The sequence below is a fragment of the Narcine bancroftii genome, chromosome 7 (assembly GCF_036971445.1).
Source record: "Narcine bancroftii isolate sNarBan1 chromosome 7, sNarBan1.hap1, whole genome shotgun sequence".
NCBI lineage: Eukaryota > Metazoa > Chordata > Chondrichthyes > Torpediniformes > Narcinidae > Narcine > Narcine bancroftii.
In genome coordinates this window covers 153,461,380-153,487,492 of record NC_091475.1, presented here as the reverse complement: position 1 = coordinate 153,487,492, position 26,113 = coordinate 153,461,380, and the positions used below count along the sequence as shown (strand labels likewise).

The 26,113-nt window shown below is 35.4% G+C and overlaps 2 protein-coding genes across 13 annotated transcripts in view; one reads left to right on the top strand and one right to left on the bottom strand.

The window, feature by feature from the left end:
- tyr (tyrosinase) overlaps window positions 1-5,396 on the top strand; it is a 28,130-nt gene extending 22,734 nt beyond the window's left edge. Inside the window, exons 4-5 of the mRNA XM_069892467.1 lie at window positions 3,212-3,393; window positions 5,176-5,396. Of these exons, the coding sequence (XP_069748568.1) occupies window positions 3,212-3,393; window positions 5,176-5,396 (403 nt within the window). The remainder of the gene's footprint in view (window positions 1-3,211; window positions 3,394-5,175) is intronic.
- A 16,401-nt stretch (window positions 5,397-21,797) lies between these two features.
- Window positions 21,798-26,113, bottom strand: part of LOC138739231 (NADPH oxidase 4) — a 271,753-nt gene continuing 267,437 nt past the window's right edge. For 11 of the 12 annotated variants that reach the window (XM_069890864.1, XM_069890862.1, XM_069890865.1 and 8 more), the window contains one exon: window positions 21,911-25,704. In XM_069890864.1, coding sequence (XP_069746965.1) covers window positions 25,584-25,704 — 121 coding nt within the window. In that variant the 3' untranslated portion in view covers window positions 21,911-25,583. Of the gene's footprint in view, window positions 21,877-21,910; window positions 25,705-26,113 lie in introns of those variants that run through there. The other variant, XM_069890863.1, reaches the window with a different exon arrangement.

Here is a 26,113-nt window from a genome sequence, read left to right as displayed (position 1 = left end):
TTCAGTGATGTTGGTGATTTATCATTACTTCCTAAGGATGCTGCATGACTGGCTGAGTTCCTCCAGCATTTCTATTTTTTTGTTACATAAAACATACCAGAAGAAGAGAAAAAATAATTTTAAATAACATAATGACAAACATAAATATTGATATTGCATGCTATGATTGCCCATTTAGGGGATAGGATTTGTGCATGTTCGGAAAGTCATGTTCAGATTAGGGACAATTAGCATGGCTTCCAATTTGATTGAGGTTTTTGTGGAGTTGATGAAGATGGTTGATGAGGGCAGTGGCTGTTGTCTTCTTTGACTATTAAGGTGATTGACAAGGTTCTTCATGATGGGCTGAATCAGAAGGTGCAGATGCATGGGCTCCATGGCAAGTTGATAATCTGGGTATGAAATTGGCTGGCTCATACAAGACAGAGGGTAATGGTGTAAGGCTGCTATTTGGGCCGGAGGTCTGTGACCAGTGGTGTTCTACAGGAATTGGTGTTGGCACCCCTGTTTGTGATATAGAGAAATTACTTGGATGAAAAAGATTAGGTTTAAAATGATGATACAAAGATTGGTGGAGCTGTGGACAGTCTAGAAGGCTATCAAAAATACAACAGATTGCAGATATTGGCAGTAAGATGGCAGATGTAGTTTAATCCAGCCAGGTGTGAGGTGTTGTATTTTGCTAGGTCAAATATAAAGGATATGGCAGGGCTTTTAGAAGTGTCGATATGCAGAGGGATCTGGGGGTTCAGGACCATAGTCCATGAAAGTGATTACGAAAGTAGATAGAGTGGTAAAGGTATATAGCATGCTTGGCTTCACTGAGCGGGGCACCGAGTATAAAACCTAAGGAGGTGATGACGTAGGTATAAACTGGGTAGGATGCACTCAATACTTTGTGTGATTCCAGATGCTCTATTAGTAAAAGGCTTTGGAAAGGGTACAGAAGAGGTTTACCAGGATGTTGACTGGTTTAGGGGATATGCGTTATGGCGAGAGATTGAACAAACTTAGGATGTTTTTTCTGGAGCTTAGGAGGCAGAGAGAGACCTGATAGACGTTTCTGAAATTCTGAGGCACATTGATAAGGTGGACAGTCAGAATCTTTTCCCCAAGGTAAAAGCAACACACACTAGAGGAGGGGGAGAAATTTATGGGAGATGGGCAGAGCAAATATTTTACACAGAGAGTGGTAACAGTGCCCTCCATAATGTTTGGGATAGATACTTTTTTTCCTCTATTTGCTCCTGTGCTCTATAGTTTTCAATTTGTAATCAAGCAATTCACATGTAATTTCAAGAGCAAATTCCAAATTTTATTCAAGGTTATTTGTATACATTTTGACCAAGTATAAAATTACAGCACTTTTTATACATTGTCCCCATGTTTCAGGGCACCATGATCTCTGGGATGTTTGGCTTCACAGCTGTTTGTGAGTACTCAGGCAGTTTAATTGATTCATTGGTCTAGGTATAAGAGAGCTAGGCTTGCTTATAAGCTTTTAATCACTTTTAGGGTCTGCAGATGCCATTTTTCAACATGAGGACCAGAATTATGACAATGAAACTCAAAGAAGCCATTAGGAGGCTGAAAAACAAGAATAAAACAGGAAAAATACTTTTCCCAAACCTTTAGAATGATCAAAATCAACAGTTTAGGACATCAAAGTGTGTGCTGGTTAACTCGGTAAGCCCAAAGTGACTGGTATTCCAAGGAAGACCTCCACTGCTGATGAGAGATGAATTTTCATCATAATGAAGAAAAATCCCCAAACTTATGTCCAACTGATCAGAAGCACTCTTCAGGGGGAAGGTGTAGATGTTTCAATGACTACTGTCCACAGAAGACTTCATGAACAGAAATTCAGAAGCAACACTACAAAATGCAAACCTCTAGCTAGCCGCAGAAAGGATGGTCAGATGATATATGCCAAGAAATATTTAAGAGATTGCATAATTCTTGTGGAAAGATGAGACCAAGATTAACCTGTATCAGAGTGATGGCAAGAGCAAAGTGTCGAGGTGTAAAGGAACTGCCCAAGATTCAAAACATACCACCTTTGCCATGGTTGGTATCTTGCATTGTAGTCTCTGTATTTCTGTTCATGAAGTCATTGGCATGTATCTGCCTGACATAGGTTTGGGGATTTTTCTTTATTATGATGAGAATTCTTCTGTTACTAGCAGTGGAGGTCTTCCTTGGAATACCAGACCCTTTGTGATTACTGAGCTCACCAGTCCACTCTCTCTTCTTAATGATGTTCCAAACAGTTGATTTTGGTATTCCTAAGCTTTGTACAATGTCTTTTCCTATTTTATTCTTGCTTTACTGCCTCATAATGGCTTCTTTCACTTTCACTGGCACAACTCTGGTCGTCATATTGAAAAATAGCAACTGCAGACTCCAAAGGTGATCAAAAGCTTCAAAGCAAGCCAATAAAGCAATTAAACATACCTGAATACACACAAACACCTGTGAAGCCAAATGTCCCAAACATTATGGTGTCCTGAAATGAGGGGACTCTGTATAAAGTGCTGTAATTTCAACATGATCAAACCAATATGTACATAGATAACTTTGAATAAAATGTGGAATGTGCACTTTAATTACATGTGAATTGTTTGATTACAAATTTAAAACTCTGGAGCACAAGGGCAAATAAAGGAAAAGAATGTATTTGTCCCAAACATGGAGAGCGCTGTAGATGACTGTAACAGGCTGCCAAGGTGAGTTGTGGAAGCAGATACAATAGTAGCATTCAGGAGGCTTCTAATATGAAGGGATTGGAGAGTTATCTTCAGCAGGGTTTTAATTTCCTTTGGACATTATGTCGGCACAGACGTGGACTGAAGTGCCTAAAGGGAATAAGGGAAACAAAATTTCATTAAATGTAGTCCCAAAAATACCAATGAGATAGATGGGCAGAATACCTGTTTTAACAGCATTATATTAGACACAAGAAAATTACCCAGCTCATCTTCAGGGAGAGAGATTCGATCATTCCCAAAACATTCTCCAGGATGGAAGAATGACCTCCGTGTAACATCCAAATCAGAACAACTCTGACAAAACTGCTTTAGTTGAGTCTCCAGCACAGGATTTGAATTTATCATCTAATTACATCATAGCAAGTGATTTGAAATGACTATGATTATAATCCAAGTAATCTTTAGCTTTCAGGATCCTAACAGTTTTCTCCTACCAACTGCAGCATATATGAGCAATGGTTACGGAGACACCAGCCTCTTCAGATGACTTTCCCGGCAGCTAATACACCAATCGGCCACAGCCGTGACTATTACATGGTGCCTTTCATTCCTGCCTACAGAAATATAGAATTCTTTGTTTCAGCAAGAGAACTTGGATATGATTATGAGTATTTGGTTCAGTCCGGTAAGGAGCATTTCTTTTAGGTATTTTTCAGCAATACTCAAGCATTTTTTAGTGTGAAGGAAAATTCCAAACTGTGCAGTTGTCCACTGGAAGGAAAGGCAAAACATTATTTAAAGTTGAATAAATACTGGCTCCCTATGAGATTGGCATGTCTCCATGCAGGAAATACAGAAAGATAGAGCCGTTTCAATAGGTTAATTTAAAAATGTTTACCTTTATTGTATTGTATATGTTGAACATTTAGTGGGTAGGGAAGGAGGGAGGGAAGGGAGGTGGGGGGGAGAAAATGACCCTGTGTATATTCAAGAGGGAAATGTTTGTGTGAAAAATAAAAAACTTTAAAAAAAAAAAAAAAGTTGACCCACAACACAAATTCCTACAGTGTGTAGAATGGGAATTTAATTCATGAACTATTTATGAATAAAATCTGGAAAGTCTTGCACTAAAAAAAAAATGCTTACCTTTATGACAACATCTTACATCTGGTCTAATTTCCCAATGGGTATGGGTCTAACAGCAAATGGAGACAAGCTCTTCAAAACAATGGAGTAGTTTAACATTAACTGTTCTGTTTCTAGATGGTAGCTTGCGTAGATCAATTGAATGTTGCTTTGTGCACAATGCAATCTGAAAGTTTGAGGAAGGACTAACTCCATCACAAAGCTGAGGTCCAATAATCAAACAGGTGTTATTAACCAGTTTCTGAATGCAGATTATATACCTTTGCCATTTCACATATGACTTTACTACATCAATGCAATTCACCTCTGACTGGTGCACATCCTTTCTGTACTGTGAAAGGCAGCTTTGACAATGTCCTCAAGATTCTAATATATGTGAGGGTGTTATGTCTCCTGGCAGAAAATAGTTTCACTAAAGGTGAGCAGAAGTAAAGTCTGCTCTGCCCTTTCTTTCTTAAGCAGCCACATTAACCCAAGAACACAACCAAACCACCAAAATATGTTTTTAAAACATTTATTTCTGGAATAAGTATTTGAGTTGTATTCCACAATGCATGTGATTTCTTCTTCACTCTTCTTAACGCTGGAGCACCCATCTTTTGGCTTAGGGACTGCATTGGTTGAGGAAATTGGCCAGAAATGCTCAATGTAACACATTAATTAATTGCACACTGTAAGTCCTGCCACTTAAATAGCGTTAACAAGCCTCAGAAACCAATTTCGACTCAGTCATGGACCGTTCATGAGATATATTCTCTTGGCACATTGTAAGTAGTCCACAACAAATTCTCTCTCCTTGAATCTATATATTTAATGCATCCATATCAATGTAGTTACTGAATGTTTTTCAAGTAAATAGATTTAAAAAAAATTCAATAAAAAATTCCTTTCACAATGTACAATATGTGATACTCAATTAAGGGAAGAGGAAGTAAATGCTTCCATTGTAATTTCAGGGTTTTCTAAAGCTCTTTATGTAGTTGAAACATTAAACATTCAGAGTTAGTGCATCAACCAATTTGTTCAAGATTTAGATATATTCTCAATACCACATGAGATGCAATTTTTCCACTCCTTCCTCAAACAATTCAGGACTCCTAAAGTAACATGAAACTGCCAAAACATTCAAGATTTAGATAACATATTAAAAGAGCAAAATAACAAGTTCATTAATGTGTTCTGAGTATTCAGTGCATTGTTATTCATTTGCTGCTACTGAATAATTAATCTGCCTATGTTCCTGAGATCAGAACACAATGAGAATATCAGTGCTGCTTTATCTTTGATATTTATTGATTTATTTTTACTTTTCATATTTCAGTTCCACCTTCAATTTCAGAAATTGTGTCCTTCTATCTGCAAGAAGCCTGGCACATCTGGCCATGGCTGTTAAGTGCAGGAGTAGTTGGCTGTTTGGTGACTGCACTGACGAGCTGCATTCTTATTCAGAGTTGTAAGAAGAAAGAGATCTCTACCTTCGAAGAGAGACAACCTCTGCTCAATGAAGAGTACCAGGGTGTGACCTACCAAACATCGATCTGAATTGTATGTTCAACCAAAAAAAGTAATGGCACTAATAAAAATGCAAATTATTTGTGAAATTATTATTGTACTCTATCTGACACAATAACATTGTTTTATTATCATACACAGACAAGCCAGCCACTAATTCTATCAAAGTTAAATTCTAGATACAGGCTTGGCTAAATATTGAGACTATTCTGAAACCACTAGGGATGACACTATCGTGTACCTCCTGCTACTGACCTTATTCCCTCCATGATTCATGTTTATTATTCATAGAAAATAAAGTATCATATTGTAGATGCCATAGATCCAGTTAAGTAAAAAGACAATGTTGTAGTTTGCAATGAAAATATAGTATTAGCATCATTTATATGAATTTGTGAGTTTTCTGAATGTATAAATTAGCAAATAATATCATAACATGTTTATATTTTGGCTTTTAATTTGAGGGTTACTGTGGAGTAATATCATTCATTATTAATCTGATTTTTTTTACATAAAATTAGTTAGTGTTCTCTCAGAATTAGTCACAACATGCAAAAGAAATCATTGCTGCATTTGTTGATTTTCTTAAAGAATTCACATTTTATCTGTTTCAGAAAAGAAAACAAGTACTAATTAGATTTTAGTTTTTAAACTCTTTTTAATGCAATTTTAAGTACTTAATAACCTTTCGTTTTTAAAAAAAATCAAATGTCTAAATGGAGAAATTGCAAGAATCTAATATGTACATAATAAAGACTGAAAAGGTCAATCGAAAATCCTTTACTAAAATCTAATTAAGTTGTTTTAGTTTACTGATATTACATGCCATTTAATTGAATAGGTAAACAAATGTGCTACATTTCCTTTAAACCATATGTTAAAGGAGGAGTCACGTGATGGAGTAGTGGCCGGTCAGGGAATTCCAGCCCTCTCCGGAAAAGTTGAAAAAAAACGCACAAAACACAAAATTACAAGAGTAAAAATTAAAACAAAGTAAAAATAAAGGTGAGAAGAAAATGGCAGCGAAGAGAGAAAAATCAAAAACAACGGGAAGAAGAGAAGATGAAAGAACGTCGGAAGAAGAAGGTGAAGGCCTTACCTGTCCGAGGAGGCCCGCCGCGGAGAGAGAAGCCCGCTCCCTAAGGTCAGTGGAAGTCCCGAGCTCGGGACTACAAAAATGGCTCGCAGAGCCGAGTAAAAATGCGCAACTGCGCATGCGCGATTTGCATGAAAAAAAACACACTGACGGGAGGGGGGAACAGCTGCGGAGTCGATCTCCACAGCTGAGAGTGACAGCTGCAACACAGCAACAGGAGCAGAACATAGAAAATAACGACAACAAGAAAGAAGAGAGCAAAAAGAAAACAAGGAAACAACAGATGGCCAACCCAGAGGAAGAAGAAGAAGAACATAGAGAAATGGAAGAAGAAGAGAAAGGCAGGACAATGGATATATCTTTTTTTAAAGAATATATGGAATCAGTGAAAGAATGGCAATTACAAGAATTTAATGAGATAAAAAGAAGAATTAAGAGTGCAGAAGAAAAATGAATAAAATATAAATGGTCATATCAGAGATAGGAAAAAGAGTGGATAATGTGGAAGAACGAGAAATAATCATAGAAATGGAAGTAGAGGACTTAAAAGAGAAATTAGAAGAATCTAATAAAAAAGTTAAAGAGGCACATGAGCTGTTAGAAGAAATAATATAAAGATAGTGGGCCTTAAGGAAGATGAAGAAGGCAAGAATATGAGAGAATTTATAAAAGATTGGATCCCCAGGGTCCTAGGAAGACCAGAATTACAGGAAGAAATGGAAATAGAGAGGGCACATAGAACATTAGCCCCAAAACCACAACCGCAGCAAAAACCAAGATCCATTTTAGTAAAATTCTTAAGATATACAACAAGAGAAAATATATTGGAGAAAGCGATGAAGAAAATAAGAGAAGACAAAAAGCCACTGGAATACAAAGGTCAAAAATTTTTTTTCTATCCAGACATAAGTTTTGAACTCCTGAAGAAGAGGAAGGAGTTCAATACAGCAAAAACGATCTTATGGAAAAAAGGATATAAATTTATGTTCAAGTACCCAGCGGTACTTAAAATAGTTATTCCAGGGCAACAAAACAGACTATTCTTGGATCCAGAGGAAGCATGAAAATTTGCAGAACAACTACAAAACAAGCAGAGAGATGAAGACATGTAATGAGAGTAAAAATAACCACGAACTATATGTATGTGTGTATATGGGTATATATATATATATATATATATATATATATATATATTTTTTTATATATATAGATGTGTATGTATATATGTGTATACATGAGTGTATCCGTATTTAGAGGAAAATATATAGAGTATAGATAAGAATTAATAAGGGAATGAAAGGGAATAGAGGGAATAAGGAGGGAATTAAAAGAGTGACCTTTGTTATATATGAAAATTGATATCTTTTCCGGGGGGGGGGGGCTGGGTGGGGAGGAGTTACGGTCACTGCAAAATCAGTTGGCGCTTGCGAGTGAATTTGCAAATCCAAATGGAGAGGGGAGATGTGGTTGCCCAACAAGGGATAAAGGGCAACTCAGGAGGGGGAGGGGAGAATGGGGTTAAAGAAGTTTTAAATAGGAGAATAAGGAAAATGTTTGATGTTTTAGAAATATTGTCTTATAAAGTGTTCAAAACAAGAAAGCAGAAATGGATAAGAAGGAAAGGTGATGATGAGGAAACGGAAAGGGAAGATAAACAAAGTATGAAATGGCTACGTTGAACTATATGACTTTAAATATTAACGGAATACATAACCAAATCAAAAGGAAGAAACTGCTAAATTTACTGAAAAAAGAAAAAAATGATATAGCATTTGTGCAAGAAACACATTTAACTAAAATGGAGCACAAGAAATTAAAGAGAGATTGGGTAGGACATGTAACAGCAGCATCGTATAATTCAAAAGCAAGAGGAGTAGCTATATTAATCAGTAAAAATGTACCAATTAAAATAGAAGAGGAAATATTAGATCCAGCAGGGAGATATGTAATGATAAAATGTCAGATATATTCAGAGTTTTGGAATCTACTCAATGTATATTCACCTAACGAAGAAGATCAAAAGTTTATTGAAGATAATTTTTTGAAAATAGCAGATACGCAAGGGAACATATTAATAGGAGGGGATTTCAACCTTAATTTGGATTCAAATATGGATAAAACTGGGAAAAAAATTAACAGAAAGAACAAAGTAACCAAATTTATAATTAAATCGATGCAAGAAATGCAACTTTTGGATATATGGAGGAAACAACACCCAAAGGAAAAGGAATATTCATATTATTCGGGTAGACATAAAACATACTCAAGAATAGACCTATTTCTGTTATCAGCTCATATGCAAGATAGAGTAAGAAAAACAGAATATAAAGCTAGAATATTATCGGACCATTCACCCTTGATATTGACAATAGAGTTAGAGGACATCCCTCCAAGAATGTATAGATGGAGATTAAACTCCATGCTACTTAAAAGGCAAGATTTTAGAGAATTCATTGAAAGACAAATTAAAATGTACTTTGAAATAAATACAGAATCAGTGAAAGATAAGTTTATACTATGAGATGCAATGAAAGCGCTCATCAGAGGGCAAATAATAAGTTATGTAACCAAGATGAAGAAGGACTACAATCAGGAAATAGAGCAGTTGGAAAGGGAAATAGTAAATATAGAAAAAGAATTAGCAATGAAGGAAGATACAACTAAAAGAAGAGAATTGGCAGATAAAAAAATAAAATATGAAACACTACAAACATATAAGGTGGAGAAGAACATAATGAAGACAAAACAGATATTATGAACTAGGGGAAAAAACGCACAAAATTCTAGCATGGCAGCTTAAGACAGAACAAGCTAAGAAAATGGTATTGGCATCAAGGAAAAAAGACAAACAAATTCCATATAATCCAACGGAGATTAATGAAAACTTTAGAGAATTCTATGAACAATTATACCAAACTGAAATCGAAGGGAAAGAAGGCAAAATAGATGAATTTTTAACTAAAATTGAACTACCAAAATTACAAATAGAGGAACAAAATAAATAAACAGAACCATTTGAAATAGTAGAAATACAAGAGATAATAAAAAAACTACCAAATAATAAAACACCAGGAGAGGATGGATTCCCAATAGTATTCTATAAAACATTTAAAGATTTATTAATTCCTCCCCTCCTGGAAGTAATCAACCAGATTGATAAAACACAAAGCTTACCAGATTCATGCAAAACAGCAATAATTACAGTAATACCAAAGCAAGGGAAAGATCCACTCGCACCAGCGTCATATAGACCAATATCATTACTTAACACAGATTATAAGATAATAGCTAAACTATTAGCAAACAGATTAGTAGATTATGTACCTAAAATGGTACATCGAGACCAAACGGGATTTATTAAAAAAAGATGGACAACAGACAATATTTGTAAATTTATTAACTTAATTCATGCAGTAGAAGGGAGTAAAGCGCCAACAGTAGCAGTTGCTTTAGACGCAGAGAAGGCCTTTGACAGAGTAGAATGGAATTATTTATTCAAAGTATTGCAAAAATTCAGTTTACCAGAGAAGTATATTAATTGGATTAAAGCATTATATAAGGGGCCATTGGCGAAAGTGACAGTAAATGGATATATATCAAAGCAATTTAATTTAAGCAGATCAACAAGGCAGGGATGCCCACTATCACCCTTATAGTTCACGTTAGCTATAGAACCACTAGCAGAATTGATAAGAACAGAAAATAATATAAAAGGGATAAAAGACAAGGAATATAAAATCAGTTTATTTGCGGATGATGTTATAGTATACTTAACAGAACCAGAACTATCAATAAAAGAATTATATAAGAAATTGAAGGAATATGGAGAAGTGTCGGGTTACAAGATTAATGTAAATAAAAGGGAAGCAATGCCAATGAATAATGTGGATTTCTCAAAATTTAAGAAGGAATCACTATTCAGATGGCAAATGCAAGCAATAAGATACCTAGGTATACAAATAAATAAAAATCTCGGCCATCTATATAAACTCAATTATTATCCATTAATGAAAAAATTACAGGGCGATCCAGAGCATTGGAAAGATTTACCACTAACACTAATAGGAAGGATAAACTGTATTAAAATGAACATTTTCCCAAGGATACTATAGCTATTTCAGGCATTGCCAATACACTTGACAGAGAAATTCTTCAAGGAGTTAAAGAAAATAATAAGGAAATTTTTATGGAAAGGGGGGAAACCGAGGATAGCACTAGATAAATTAACAGAATAGTATAAACAAGGAGGCTTACAACTGCCAAACTTTAAAAATTATTATAGAGCCGCACAATTAAGATACCTATCAGATTTTTATCAAACAAGGGAAAAGCCAGATTGGACTAGATTAGAATTAGATACAATAGGGGAAAAGATACCCGAACACATTATATAAATGGGATGAAAAATTGGTACAACGTAGGAGTTCTCCAGTATTACATCATCTGCTCAATATTTGGAAGAAGATTCATGTAGAAAGGAATAAAACAAATTACCAATTACCAAAACTAATAATGACACAAAATCAGTTACTCCCTTTTACAATAGATAACCTTTCCTTTAGAGAATGGGAGAAAAAAGGGATCAAAAGAATAGAAAATTGTTTTTCAGGAAATAGATTATTATCCTTTGAACAAATGAAGGATAAATATAATATAACTCAAGACACAGTGTTGGCATATTACCAACTGAGATCCTACTTGAAGGACAAATTAGGAAGCATGTCTGAGGTTACCAGAGGGAAGTAACTTTGAATATGTGATTACAGATACAATGATAATCAAAAGATTTACAACAAATATGTATATTAAACTGCAAGAAAGGGAGAATGAGGAAACAAATGGTAAAACTAAACAAAAATGGGAACAAGATTTAAATATAAAGATAAAGATGGAAACATGGGAGAAGTTATGCTCTGGAATGATGAGAAATACAATAAATACGAGGTTACGTATGATACAATATAAGTGGATACACAGGCTATACATTACACCTCAAAAGTTAAATAAATGGGACCCAACAGTATCTGACAGATGTTTTCATTGTAAAAAAGAAATGGGAACAACAATTCATGCAATCTGGACATGTGAGAAAGTAGAAAAATTTTGGGAAGATCTAAACCAGATATTAAATAAAATTACAGAAAACAATATACCAAAAAATTCAGAGATCTTCCTCCTAAGTAACATAAAAAACAAAGAATTTGGACTTGATTTGGATGGTGCACAAAAAAGACTTGTTAAGATAGCTCTAGCCGTAGCAAAAAAAAAATGTATTATGTCAACATGGAAATTAGAAGATCATTTGAGAATACAACAATGGTATATAGAAATGAATAAATGTATTCCATTAGAAAAAATAACATATAATTTAAGAAATAATATTGAAATATTTGAACAAATATGGGAGCCATACATGAAACACAATAGAGAAAACCTACCGGGGACATCTACCACCTAAATTAACGAAAGGAGAAGGAAATGAAAAGAATTTACTCAGTGGAATTTCTTGTTTATTTTTATTGAATGACAACATTGTTTGACTGGTTTAATGTATCTTAGATTTTGTACTTTAAATGAATGGGGGGGGTAGGGAGGGTGGGATGGGAGGAGGGAGGGGGGGAAGAAAATGACATTGTAAATATTTGAAAAGGAAAATGTATGTATCTTGGTCAATGTGGTTTATGGTGTGAAAAATAAAAAAAATAATAATAAAATTTAAAAAAAAACATATGTTAAAAGAAACCAATGGGTAAGTGAAATTTCCAAGATAGCTATTTCCAGTTCTTGGTAGGGAGCTGATCATTCTGTGCAGGAATGAGCATTCCTAGTTAATCTCTTTAAAATGTAATGATAGTTATGAGATTCTATTTTATCTATTCCAAGAGAGTCCAAATAAATAATTATTTAGAACTGAATTTCCTTTACCTGTACTCCAAGCTGGTGACTCTTTTAGCATGTAAGTGGAAGCAATGGATAGGGTGTTGAGATTTGCCAGGATATTGCCTGTGTTGGAAAATATGTCTTATGAGGCAAGGTTAGCAGAGCTAGGGCTTTTCTCTTTGAAGCAAATAAGAGGTGACTTAATAGAGGTTTACAAGATTAATATGAGAGGCATAGATCAGGCAGACAGTCAGCACCTTTCACTCAGGAAAGGAGTAGCAAACACCAGGGGAAACCTGTGCAAAGTGAAGGGGAGGAAAGTTTAGGGAAGACATCAGGGTAAGTATTACACAGTGAGTTGTGGGTGGCTGGAATGCATTGTCAGGGGTGGTGGTGGAGACCAGTAGCATTTAAAAATCTCTTAGACAGGTACAGGGGTGGTGGTAAAGACTAGGGGCATTTAAAAACTCTTAAACAGGTACAGGGGTGGTGGTGGAGACTAGGGGCATTTAAAAAACTCAGACAGGTACAGGGGTGGTGGTGGAGACTAGGGGCATTTAAAAACCTCTTAGACAGGTACAGGGGTGATGGTGGAGACTAGGGGCATTTAAAAAAACTTAGCCAGGTACAGGGTTGGTGGTAGAGACTAGGGGCATTTAAAAAAAACTCTTAGACAGGTACAGGGGTGGTGGTGGAGACTAGGGGCATTTAAAAAACTCGGGTATAGGGGTGGTGGTGGACATTAGGGGCATTTAAAAAGACAGGTACAGGGGTAGTGGTGAAGACTAGGGGCATTTAAAAAACTTTTAGACAGGTACAGGGATGACAGAAAAATAGAAGGTTATGAGGTAGGGAGGGTTTCATTTTTTTTTTGATAGGCATAGATTTGTTGGACATCCTTGTGGGCCTAAGGATCTTCATTGTGCTGTCCTGTTCAATGTTCTATATTAAATTTTGCAGATGAAAAAAATGCTATGACCTGCTTCCAAAATAACAGGGATGCTAACAACGTTTATCTCTATTTGTGCATTTCTTTATTTTTTATTTTTCACATTATGAACCATATCAATCAAAATGCATACAAACATTTCCCTCTTAAATATACACAGTGGCATTTTTTCCACTTTTCCCCCCCCTCCCTTCCCTCCCTCCTTCCCACCCCCCTCCAAACCCATTAAACATTCAACATATACAATACAATAAACCCATTAAACAATGTCATCACACAATGAAAATAAACAAGAAAATTGTGTCATTGACTTTTACACACTGGGTGAGTTCATTTCGTCTTCTCATTCTATCATTTTAGGGGGTAGACGTCTGCAGTAGGCCCTCTCTGTTGTGTTCCATGTATGGTTCCCAAATTTGTTCAAATAATGTGACTTTATTTTTTCCAATGGAATACATTTATTCATTTTATGCACCATTGCTGTACTCTCAGGCTCTCTTCTGATTTCCAAGTTGACATTATACATTTTTTTTGCTACAGCTAAGGCTATCATAATAAATCGTTTTTGCACTTCATCCAGTTTGAGGCCTAATTCTTTACTTCCTATATTACTTAGAAGAAAGATCTCTGGATTTTTTGGTATGTTGCTTTTTGTGATTTTATTTAATACCTGATTTAGATCTTCCCAAAACTTTTTCACTTTCTCACATGCCCAAATTGCATGTATTGTTGTTCCCGTTTCCTTCTTACAATGAAAACATCTATCTGATAATGTGGGATCCCATTTATTTAACTTTTGGGGCAGGATATATAACCTGTGTAACCAATTATATTGTATCATGCGTAATCTCATGTTTATTATATTCTTCATAGTTCCAGAACATAACTTTTCCCATATTTCAATTTTATCTTTATGTTTAAATCTTTTTCCCACTTTTGTTTGGGTTTAAAGCTTATTTCATCATTTTCCTTCTCTTGCAGCTTGATGTACATGTTTGTTATAAATCTTTTTTATTATCGTTGTTTCTGTAATCACATATTCAGAGCTGCTTCCTTCTGGTAATCTCAGTCTGCTTCCCAATTTGTCCTGTAAGTAGGTTTTCAGTTGGTGGTATGCAAACATTGTACCGTGAGTTATTCCATATTTGTACTTCAATTGTCAAATGATAATAAATTATTTCTCAAAAATCAATTTTCTATTCTTTTAATCCCTTTTCTCTCCCATTCTCCAAAAGAAAGGTTATCTATTGTGAAAGGGATTAGTTGATTTTGCGTCAATAATAATTTTGGTAGTTGGTAATTTGTTTTCTACATGAATCTTTTTCCATATATTGAGTAAATGATGCAGTACTGGTGAACTTTTATATTGCACCAGTTTTTCATCCCACTTATAAAGTATATGTTCTGGTACCTTCTCCCCTATTTTATCTAGCTCTATCTTGGTCCAATCTGGTTTTTCCCTTGTCTGATAAAAATCTGATAGATACCTTAATTGTGCTGCTCTATAATAATTTTTAGAGTTTGGTAGCTGCAAACCACCTTGTTTGTACCACTCTGTTAATTTATCTAGCGCTATCCTCGGTCCCCCTCCCCCCCCTTTCCATAAGAATTTCCTTATTATTCTCTTTAGTTCATTGAAGAATTTCTCTGTTAAGGGAATTGGTAATGATTGAAATAGGTATCCTTGGGAAGACATTCATTTTAATGTAATTTACCCTCCCCCTCAGTGTTAGTGGCAATTCTTTCCAATGTTCTAAGTCATCCTGTAATTTCTTCATTAATGGCTGATAATTTAATTTGTATAGGTGGCCTAAATTATTATCTAATCTAATTCCTAGGTATTGGATTGCTTGTGTTTGCCATTTAAATGGTGATTCTTTTTTAAAATCTGTGCAATCCGCATTATTCATTGGCATCACTTCACTTTTATTTGCGTTGATCTTGTACCCCGATATTTCTCCATATTCCTTCAATTTATTATGTAGTTCTTTTATTGATATTTCTGGTTCTGTTAAGTATACTATGATGTCATCTGCAAATAAACTGATTTTCTTTTAATTTTTCTTTTAATCCCTTTTATTTTATTTTCTGTTCTTATTAGTTCTGCCAATGGTTCTATTGCTAAAGCGAACAGTGAGGGGGATAGTGGACATCCCTGCCTAGTTGACCTACTTAATTTAAATTGGTTCGATACATATCCATTTAATGTCACCTTCACCGATGGTCCCTTATATAATGCTTTAATCCAATTAATATATTTTTTTCTGGTAGGTTGAACCTCTGTAATATTTGAATAAATAATTCCATTCTATCCTGTCAAAGGCTTTTTATGCATCTAAAGCAACAGCCACTGTTGGTATTATTTGTGCATTTCTTCAGGCAAGGAGAGAACATTCAGTTAACTACAGAAATAGAGGAGAAATAATCTGCATTTAACTTCATGAAAGCAGCATTGTGCCAGCTGGCATACCATTAGCAAACACGAAATCCATGAAGTTGCTGTATTCACACAGTGGGTACAATATAAATACTGGGGATAATTATAATTTGCCTATTTCAGTCTAACTTCTCTATCAGTATATCAAAGCTGAGTTAATGCTGAACTAATCTGCTGAAGAAAATTAATTATAACAGATGATTCTATCAAGTTTTAACTGTGTAAATTTGAATTTTTGTTCTTTTATGATAATCTCTTTCATGTTAACCTATTTTTTTGTCTAAATTTTTCTTTACTCATTTCACTTACTCTAATTTACAATTCTTTCTTGGTCCTTCCAATTTTATTTCACAATTAGCTAATACGAGTTGCTTGCTTCTCAATTTCTTCAGTTCCAGAAGTCCAATTATCCTTACAGTGCCGACATCACCAATCTTTCATGTGTGTGCTCAGAAGTGGAATGTCCTCAGCCCTTCAGTTCTTTAAGGAGAACTCTATTATTTTCATGCATCTGATCCAAGGATGAAGTGCCAGAAAGCTGGAGAGTGACTTGTGTTGTGCCTTTATTGAAGAAAGGCTGTGAGCAAAAGCTTGGGTCGTGCACAATAATGTTATTGAAGTGGATTCTGAGAGACAGGATATCTCAGCACTTGGAAAGACGAGGACTAATTTGGGAATTCAGAATAGGCTTTGTGTGGGAAATTGTGCAAAGTGAATTTAATTGAACTTTGAAGAGGGGATTAAGAAGATTGATAAGAGCAGGACATTGAACATCGTTTATGTAGACTTTAGCAAAGCATTTGACAAAGTTCTACAATGTACGCTTGTCTAAAATAAATGTAATTTTAAGCAAGTGACCTAATTGGTTACAAAAAATGACATGCTGATATGCATCAGGGGTGATGGAAGAGGGTTGTTTTCAATTGAATGCCTTTAAAAAGTGATGTGCTGCAGGGACTGGTGCTTGGGTCCACTTTTGTTTATCATTCACATTGATAAGCTGGATGAGGATGTGTTGTGGCAAGTAACTTTGCAGATGACACGAAAATTGGTGATGACATTGTGGAATTTTGACAGGATATGTACAAGATCTTGATCAACTGACTCAGTGGGCCAAGCAATGGCATTTGGAGTTTAATTCAGGTGTCAGTGGTTGTAATTTGGTATGTCAAACTAGGCACAAGCGAGTGTAATAGAGACCTAGGGGTATAGATACATGGATTCCTAAAAGTGGCCACACAGTATTTGCCTATACTTCCCTTCATCGATCAGCACATTGAGTACAAAAGTTGGGATGTCATAGTACTGCTGTACAGGGAATTGTAAAGCCACATGTAGAATACAGGGTGCTATTATAGTCACTTGCTATAGATAAGGTGACATTAAACTGGAAAGTGTGCAAAAAAAATTCACAAGGACATTTCCAAGACTAGGGCTTGAGTTACAAGGAGAGGCTGGACAGACTAGAACTCTTTTCCATGAAACATAGGAGAATGAGGTGAATAAGTGGTCTTTTCCCCAGGATAGGAGAATCAAAAACTAGAGGGAAATAGTTTAATATGAAGGGGAAAAGATTTAAAAAGGATGTGAGAATTTTTTGTCTCAGTGGTGCATATACGAAATGAGTTACCAAAAGTGGTTGAGGTGGGTGCATTTAAGGTATTAAAAAAAATATTTGGATTGATAAATGGATAGGAGAGGGTTAGAAGGATATGGGGCAAGCACAGGAAAATGTGACCAGCTCAGATGGGCAACTTGGACAGTGTGGATGAATGGGGCCAAGAAGCCTGCTTCAAAGCTTTACATCTGTAAGACTCTTTAACAGATCAATTGCAAAACAAAACCTATTTCCAATCTCACTTTAAAAAAAAAAATAGATGATTGGTGGTGGGGGAAAGGGTGCAAATAATTCTTTTAATATTCAGACAGTATAGTTCCAGAATAACATCAATGAATTTGTGGGGCAGCTAGTAAACCTGCAGCTTTACAGCACCAGCCACTTGGATTCATTCAGAGCTGTATGTATGGACTTAACACATTCACCCTGGAAGTTTCCTCCAACCCCCCACCCCCCCCCCCCCCAAAAAAAAAGTGCAGTATGATCAGTTCATTGCCCAAAGTGTGATGCTGAGTGGAAGACTCTGGGAGCAATTAATGAGAATAAAAATGAGTTTAATGTAGGATTAGTGTAAATGAATGGTTGATGATCATTGCAGGGCTGCATGGGTCAACGGGCTCATTTCCATTTAATATAAAAGGAATACAGATAAACAATGGGTGAATGACAGCAAAATGAATCCAAGGTAGCAGATATTGTCAGTGAAGATCAATTACATTTAATCTTTTTTGTTTGTTGTATACTCAGGAGAAATAATTTTTGCACAGCAAGTTGTTCAAAATACAACTGCTAATATCTTGGTGAGGGAAACTGGGCCCAAGGGATCAGAGGGACGTGGGCAACAAATAATCAGACTGAAAGTTGTGAAATACTTGTATGCGTCGTAAGACAGCACGATTAGCGTAGCAGTCAATGCTATGCAGTTCAAACCCCGTGTCTGCGTGTTTTTTCCCCAAGGGCTCCAGTTTCCTCCCACTGTTCAAAACATACGAGGGGCTGTAGGTCAATCGGGAAGCACAGGCTCGTATTACTGTGCTGTATGTCTAAATTTAAACAAGAAATGTCAACCATTCTTCTTCTCCCAGTGATGCTGCACTGAATTCCTCTTGCAAATTGTGTTTAGAGTCAAAAGCAAATCTGCCAGATAGGCAATTAACATTTAATTTGGGCTGGGACATGCAAGCATTATTTTGCATCTCCCCTCTTGAAAACTTGAGATACAAGGAGCTTGAGAGGGGACTGGATTGCAAATATATAAAATAAGGAGGTATATAGATTGAGGAGACAGCAGGAAACTTGATAAAGGCTGAAAGATTGAGGGAATCCGTAGGGGATGAACACTTGAATAGCTGAGAAAAAGGCAATGGAACAACTGCTGGAACGTGGAATATAGACGAGTCCCCATAGGGCATGATGGGCTGAAAGAGGCTTTTCCATGCTGTATGACACTGGTTTTATCTGCGAGGCTGACAGCTGCTCTGGAGCACCAGAAATTGCAGATGTTTGAATTTGGAGCAAAAACAAACTGCAGAAGAACTCACTCAGCAGGTCAACCAGTATCTATGGAGGCAAAGGATGTTTCAGATCGACACCCTGCAACAACACTAATGTCCTGATGCACAAACCTGAAATGTTGTCCATCCCTTACTTCCATAAATGTTGCTTCACCTGCTTTCTTCCAGCAATTAATTTTTTAGCTGCTTTACATAATTTCTGAATCTATTTAACAGCAGTGTTTACTCCTTGCCCAAAGTTGCTGATCCAAATCTGCATCAAAAATCAGGTGTTGTTAATTTCATGGTACTTTGGCAAAAAAAATGCATAATTTGAATAATTGCCCACAGAAAACCAAATTGTCTAGCTAATTTTGTGTTAAATGCTGTTAAATTATTGAAGCATTATATAAATGTTGAAATACTTTCATATTTGTCAAACATTCGGCTATATTGTATGCCGAAAAGACAAAAATGGCCCAAAATGTATTTTCAAAAGTAGTCTAATGCAAAATACAATAATTAACTTCAGAATAATACGTTATCTTCCAGTCCAGCTGTCTCAGAAACTCTTTTTTTGTTTTAAGGACAGGTAATTATTTTATGTTTTTTTGTATTGAAAAAAATTATATAATAAAGTAGCCACTATTAAAAATGGTATCGTATGGGCGGGAAGCTGAAATCCTTGACACACTTTAGTAATCTAGATATGCTGCTTTCCATATTAGCACCATAATGTAAACAATATATCAGATTCGATAATGAACATAAATAATGTACGGCTGAAAATTTCTAATAAAGCAGAAGTTAATTGCTTCGCCAATGTGCGTGGGTGTGTCCAGAGTAAGACACGATTGAAACTGAAATGACATAATATGCACCCTTGAGAAAAATGGCTGGTAGGAAAACTATTCAACATATTCAATTTATAGTAATCCTTACAATAATTAAAATACTACAAAATGTGGAATGGATAAATCCAACTTTCATAGTACAGTAACTTCACATGCCCTTACAATTAAATCTTAATGGTGCAAGTACCTCACAATTTTGAATAAAATTATGAAACGCATTTTTTCTAAAACAATAATTCACTATGAAAGAAACACCTATAATTTGAAATCCATTAAAAGAGCAATTGTTTATACTTGTGTTGTTGAGACGAGCAAAAAAAAAACCGCTTTTATAGTACAAAACAATCTTTTTTGCTTATAACTATATTTGAAATCTCTTGGTAAAGCTAGATGCAAAACCGCCATTCTTTTCTTGTTGCTGGATCAAAATGCCAGAAATCTAGAACTGTAAAGTTAATTCAAATGTGGATACAGCTGCTTAGGGAAGAGTACACTTCTACTTCAGGCTCAAGGCAATCAAGATATATGAAATTAGTAACAATTTTGCTACCATTACCCAATTTCCAAACACATTTTTAAGAGGGCATCTCTAAAGTAGTTGTCAAAATATTTTTTGAGAAATACTTAATACTATTCTCCTATTCCTTTTAGGGGGAAAAAACCATTCATTAAGGGCAATGTATTTTATTTTTGATTAGCAAAATGGAGTCAGCCTACTCTATCCATTCAAGAAGAAACTGCAAAAGAACTATTTTAGTAACTAATGGTATGGAAATATCTTATGTAAGCAATCACTTCAGTCTGCATACCATTTCAAGGACATTCCAGATTAAAAAGACTTTGTGAAAGTTTTTTAAAAAAAATATCGAAATCCTTACAAGTTGGAAATGCAAAATGAATATGCTCTTTAATTAGTAGTATACATAACTTTGAACATGATATTCCAAAAGGCATGCAAATTGGTCACACACTTTTATTTCTCGTGAAGTAAAATTGTTGCTTGCTGAACAATGACTGAATGGCTTCTGAAATGACTGGAAGCCACTATTAATATGATTTGTCTGTCATATTAAAATGCTTGATACCCAGTTTGCCCATTGTCATTATTAATCTTGTTACCATGCTTTGACCATGATTTCTGTGAAATTTTAAATCCAAAGTGGCACTGGAGTATCGACGTTTTTGGCAATACTAAACTTAAAACTCTGAGATGGAACTAGTCTAGTGAATGAAAGTAGAATGAGTTCTGCTCCAAAGTGACTCGTCATAGCACTGCCGCAAGACACTTTAAAAAGGTGCAGCATTGCAAGTGAAGTGTTCCATCCTCTCCTTCATCACTTGGTGGCCCCTTAATCAGCTGCCTTCAAACAGATGGTGAATAAAAGGAAATATTCTCAACATCTTCACCATTTTAAAAAGATATCTGCATTAAATTTATAAAGTGATTTCAACCTTAAATGCTGTTGAAATTCCAGCATTTTGATGAAAGATTCTCTTTGATGACTATTTTACAAGTTATTTTTAATGGGAGTTAAATAGAACTCCAGATAAATGTAAGCTATTACCAAGCAATTAACTTCTGTGGTATAAATCAATAACGTTAGTTTTATTTTGGATGGATTCTTTATATTTTATTTAAATTATTAGAATTCTCAGGTATTTCTACTTTCATTGGTCTCTTCCATTACATCTCCGGAGTTTGTTTATAGAAGAATTGATCTGTTTGGTAACTGATCTTTCTAAATTGGGATAAACTATAATATAGCATTATCAAAGGTGTAAAACTTGGTACACTTTATACATTTAAAAATACTAAGGAAACTCATTGATGTGTAATTAAAAATTTTCAGTGCGACAAAGGAACTGTTTTAAAAAGAGGTAGGCTTTAAGAAAAATCCTACAATCATGGGAGTGGAAAAAATTCTAGAAGAAAAATCTCTTCCATTTAAAAGCTACTGTAGACACGATGTTTAAAATTCACTGTTACTAGAGATTTGAGCTCAGTACCTCATCCTTCAAAATTATTTGTTTCATTCCTGTTCCTTGATTTCATGCACCAATAATCCAAAGCAAAAATGTACTTTAAAATTATATTTTAATGCTGCTGAAATTCCAGTGGGTGGCAGTATTCCAATGCATTTCTTGAGTACAGAGGTCCTATAATTCAATTTAAATCCTCAGAGCTGGAGAGAAAATAAAATTGTTACATGCACTGAAATGTTAATTTGAGTAAAACATGAAAATTAGATTCATTAACTACAGTAAACAAATTCAGAAAGTTATGCACTTTATTATTTTTTATGCATGATCGTACGCAGAACGGAGATTGGATTGAAGCATCTTCAGATTAAAATACTATGAATATGAAAGCTATAAATCCACTCCACAGCACAATTGACCCCGAGAATTTATAAACAGGATTCTACTGCTCTTTTCATATGTTAAAAATTGCATCTGGTTCTGAAAATAAACACTGATAGATCTCTCAGTTAAAATAACTGGATTTCCTCATTGCCAACTAAAGGAAATTTTTTAAAATTATTTCATTTTCAAGTTGTGAATAAATCTTGCAGTGCTTTTCAATTAGTGATCAAATTAGCTCCACCACGAGACTCAAAGGCCTTTCTGTTCAACTTTAAAATTTATCAGCCAGTTGAGGGTATTGGTAAAGAGAAGCTGGGGCAAAAACAACAGGAGGAAACTGTGCCTTTCAAAACACAGGGATGTAGCTAACCCTGCACAAAACTGAACATTTTCATTGACTTCAGGAGTGTATTAACCTGTTAATACAGAAAATAATAGTTTTGTTTCAAAGGTCTGGGCTATGTATTTTCTGCATTCAGTGTCCTGTAGTCCCTTCACAAAGGAGTATTGAATTGTATAATTACAATTTTTAATTGTTGGAAATTTTTACTACAGAAAAAAATTAGAACAATAGTTTCTCATTCAGATGATAAATTAATAGTCTTGTAATTTAGAGGCAATGGAAGGGACCAGGCTAGTAATGCAGAGGAAAGCTGGGTGTCTCGAACTTGCATATGGAGGCTCGGGACAAGATTTATCTGAAAAAAAAACAGGAGGGTCAGAGGATTGATGTTGGAGGTAAAAATGAAGTGTGAGAAAATAAGCCATTGCAGAAAATTCCCTAACTGACCAGACACACAAATCAGATCTATGCTGTCCCACCAAAAATGGTGAGTAATGAAGGAGAAACTATGGAGGTGGATGATGTAGTCAATTTATCAATGGTTGCAGATATGCCAGGGACAAATTGGATAATTTCCCACTAGAATTGTTACTTCAATTGATATTCTGATTAGTGGTAGAGTTGCAAAATAATTATACCAATTTTTTTTTTTCTGATGAAAATAGCATGCTGATCAAAAATAACAGAATTTGGACCAAAATGCAAACAGTACACAAAAATTGGTCTGGGACAGCTTAAATATAAATGCAAAGCTACAATCAAAATACTGCATGTTGAAAATCATGAAGGAACATAGACGTCACTTAATTCCGCACAGTCTGATTTCCTGTTTAGTCACTAGGACTAGACACACTAACATTTGTTGCAATAGCTTTTGTCTCTCCTCTAATGCCTTGTTTATTATAAGGGCTAAATTAGATTTTTTTTATATATTGTGAAAACATAATAAAATGAGTGAAGAATGCCCATTACAATTTTATCCTACTGATTTACAAACAGAAATGATTGTTCTGCAAAAATAAATGATGGTATTTAATTTTATGGCTATTGGCACAATATGAGATTCTGCCTACAGTTCATTTTGGATAATGTTTAATAGACAATAGGAGCTGGAGTAGGCCATTTGGCCCGTCGGGCCAGCACCGCCATTTTAGATCATGGCTGATCATTACCATCAGTACCCCTTTCCAGCCTTATCCCCATAACCCTTAACTCCGTTACCCACAAGAGTCTTATCTGAGATAAGAGTCAACCAGATAACTACTGGAAACTGAAAAATTAGCTGCTTATTCTCATCTTGTTTTTGGCATTGGTCTCCCTTACTTTGTAGCTGAAAAATTGTAACCAAACTACAAATAACATTTCTCAGAGGTTTGTTCCATAGATTCCTGTTACGGGTACATGAAGTATACATTGTAACACTATATGACTTTTAGTACAGGGGATGACATTAATTTGTATTACTATCACTCTGGGTAGGAGGACAAGAGCTGTAACCATCTTGCATCCTATAAATGTACATCGATCATCAGGTCTCCTATTAAAGACCATTGAATGGAAATTATGAGATGTCCTACTAGTCAAAGAATTGCGTGTTATAAACCACATAAATCCTTTAGTTCAGAATGTACTTGGATGACTTTCTCCTATAAATTTACTGTTGAAGCAAAGAAAATCTAAAATAAAAGGGGTAGGAAATGACAAGTGCTCAGTTTTGATTGCACAGTGCAGAAGGTCCTAGAAATTAAGTGGTTCCATTCCCTTGCAAAAAAGCAAGATATCTCCACAAAAGAGTTAAGGATTGTTAATGAAGTAGCACAGACAAAACATCATTAGATCTATTGATTTTTCCATTTATGTATTTAATTATTTATTTATGGGTCTCTATATTTACAGAAGCCTAATAGCCTGCATACGCCGGAGATTGTCTGATCGCGGAAGATAAGCAGGCTCAGGCCTGGTCAGTTCTTGGAGGGGAGACTGCCTAGGAACACCAGGGGCTGTAGGTTTCTGTGAGGGGCGCTGGACAAAGTGGGGGCTCTCTTTTGCCTTACAATATACAAAAGTTAAAGAATTTCATATATGTTGCATTCTAAACGTAGTGTTACGTGACAATAGCGGAACCTTTATCTTTTTACCTTTACCTCTTACAAAAAGTTTGTTACAAAACCTGCTTTAAGATTTATATCCAACCTGTTAATTAATCAGATGTACATAGAGTATGACAGGCTGACCTGGCCTTCTAGATATTTAGATTTTTGTAACTTTATGTATGGCAAAAAGCAGAGATAAAGTCTCTGAGATTTCACACTACCTGGCTCAGGGTTTAAGTATTTTAAAGTGCAGTACTATCAGATTATTTTGGCTCAACAACCATTTTACCTGTGGTGAATGCTTCTGGTGTCACTAACATCTATTATCTTTCATTGCTGATCATGCAATTAATGTAAATAAATTAAAGGAGCAAGGGTTATAACAACATTTATCATTGGCTTCATTCTTCAGTTTATTTAATAAAAAAATTATCCAACTTAACATTCATCCTTTAATTTAAACTAAAACAATGGCCTTGCACGAGTTATAGTGAGATGCTTCAATGACTGAAGGTGACCAGATTGAAATACAAATGTATTATGGTCAAGTTTATGTGGATTGTGTACTGAAAACACAAATATACAATGAATATGCTTTAATATCCAGAGGTTATAGTAAAAATGAGATATGGTCATGTGACTATGTCTATGTGACAGCTGCAGCTTGTAGGTAGATGTAACAAATGGGTATTTTGAAACCTCAGACTATTCTCCTTTTTCTGACCTCTCATAGCAGAGCTTTATATTTTCTACAGCATCAAATATATGATACTAAACAACTTCTGTCTCTGTAAATGTATACTCCCTTATGAGAATTAGATTTGGTTAAACTGCAAAGAAATGGCAAATTTATAAAAACAAGATATCCAAATTTACCCAAAATTTAAAAAAAAATTAGTTGATAGTGAATTGATGTTGACAACTCAATGCACAGGTTTTTACTTGTACAATAGCAATGGCTGAATTAGTTTGCATACAATTCACTCTTTGGTGTCTGGAGATTGTCTAAGGCCAATTTTGCTGACTACCTCAACAACAAAATAATTGCACTTCGGGTTTTTAAACAACAGAATATTTTTCTTAGTGGTTTTCAAGAGAATGATTCCTTGTTAAACTCAAACTTTGTTCCATGTGCACTGGTTTTGTTGCTGAGATTGTGAAGTTCTTTTGAGAGTTTGTTGGGCCCACAGCAAAAAACACCAACACATTTTCTGTCAGAGAGAGAGAGAGAGAAAAAATAGAGGTGTTATATTGAATATGCTTCCTTGTTCACCACTTGTTAATAAAATACAATTGTTGAATATTATTAAAAAGGCCATTTTACATTAATACCCATCTTTGGCTTGGCTTCGCGGACGAAGATTTATGGAGGGGGTAAAAAGTCCACGTCAGCTGCAGGCTCGTTTGTGGCTGACAAGTCCGATGCGGGACAGGCAGACACGATTGCAGCGGTTGCAGGGGAAAATTGGTTGGTTGGGGTTGGGTGTTGGGTTTTTCCTCCTTTGCCTTTTGTCAGTGAGGTGGGCTCTGCGGTCTTCTTCAAAGGAGGTTGCTGCCCGCCAAACTGTGAGGCGCCAAGATGCACGGTTTGAGGCGTTATCAGCCCACTGGCGGTGGTCA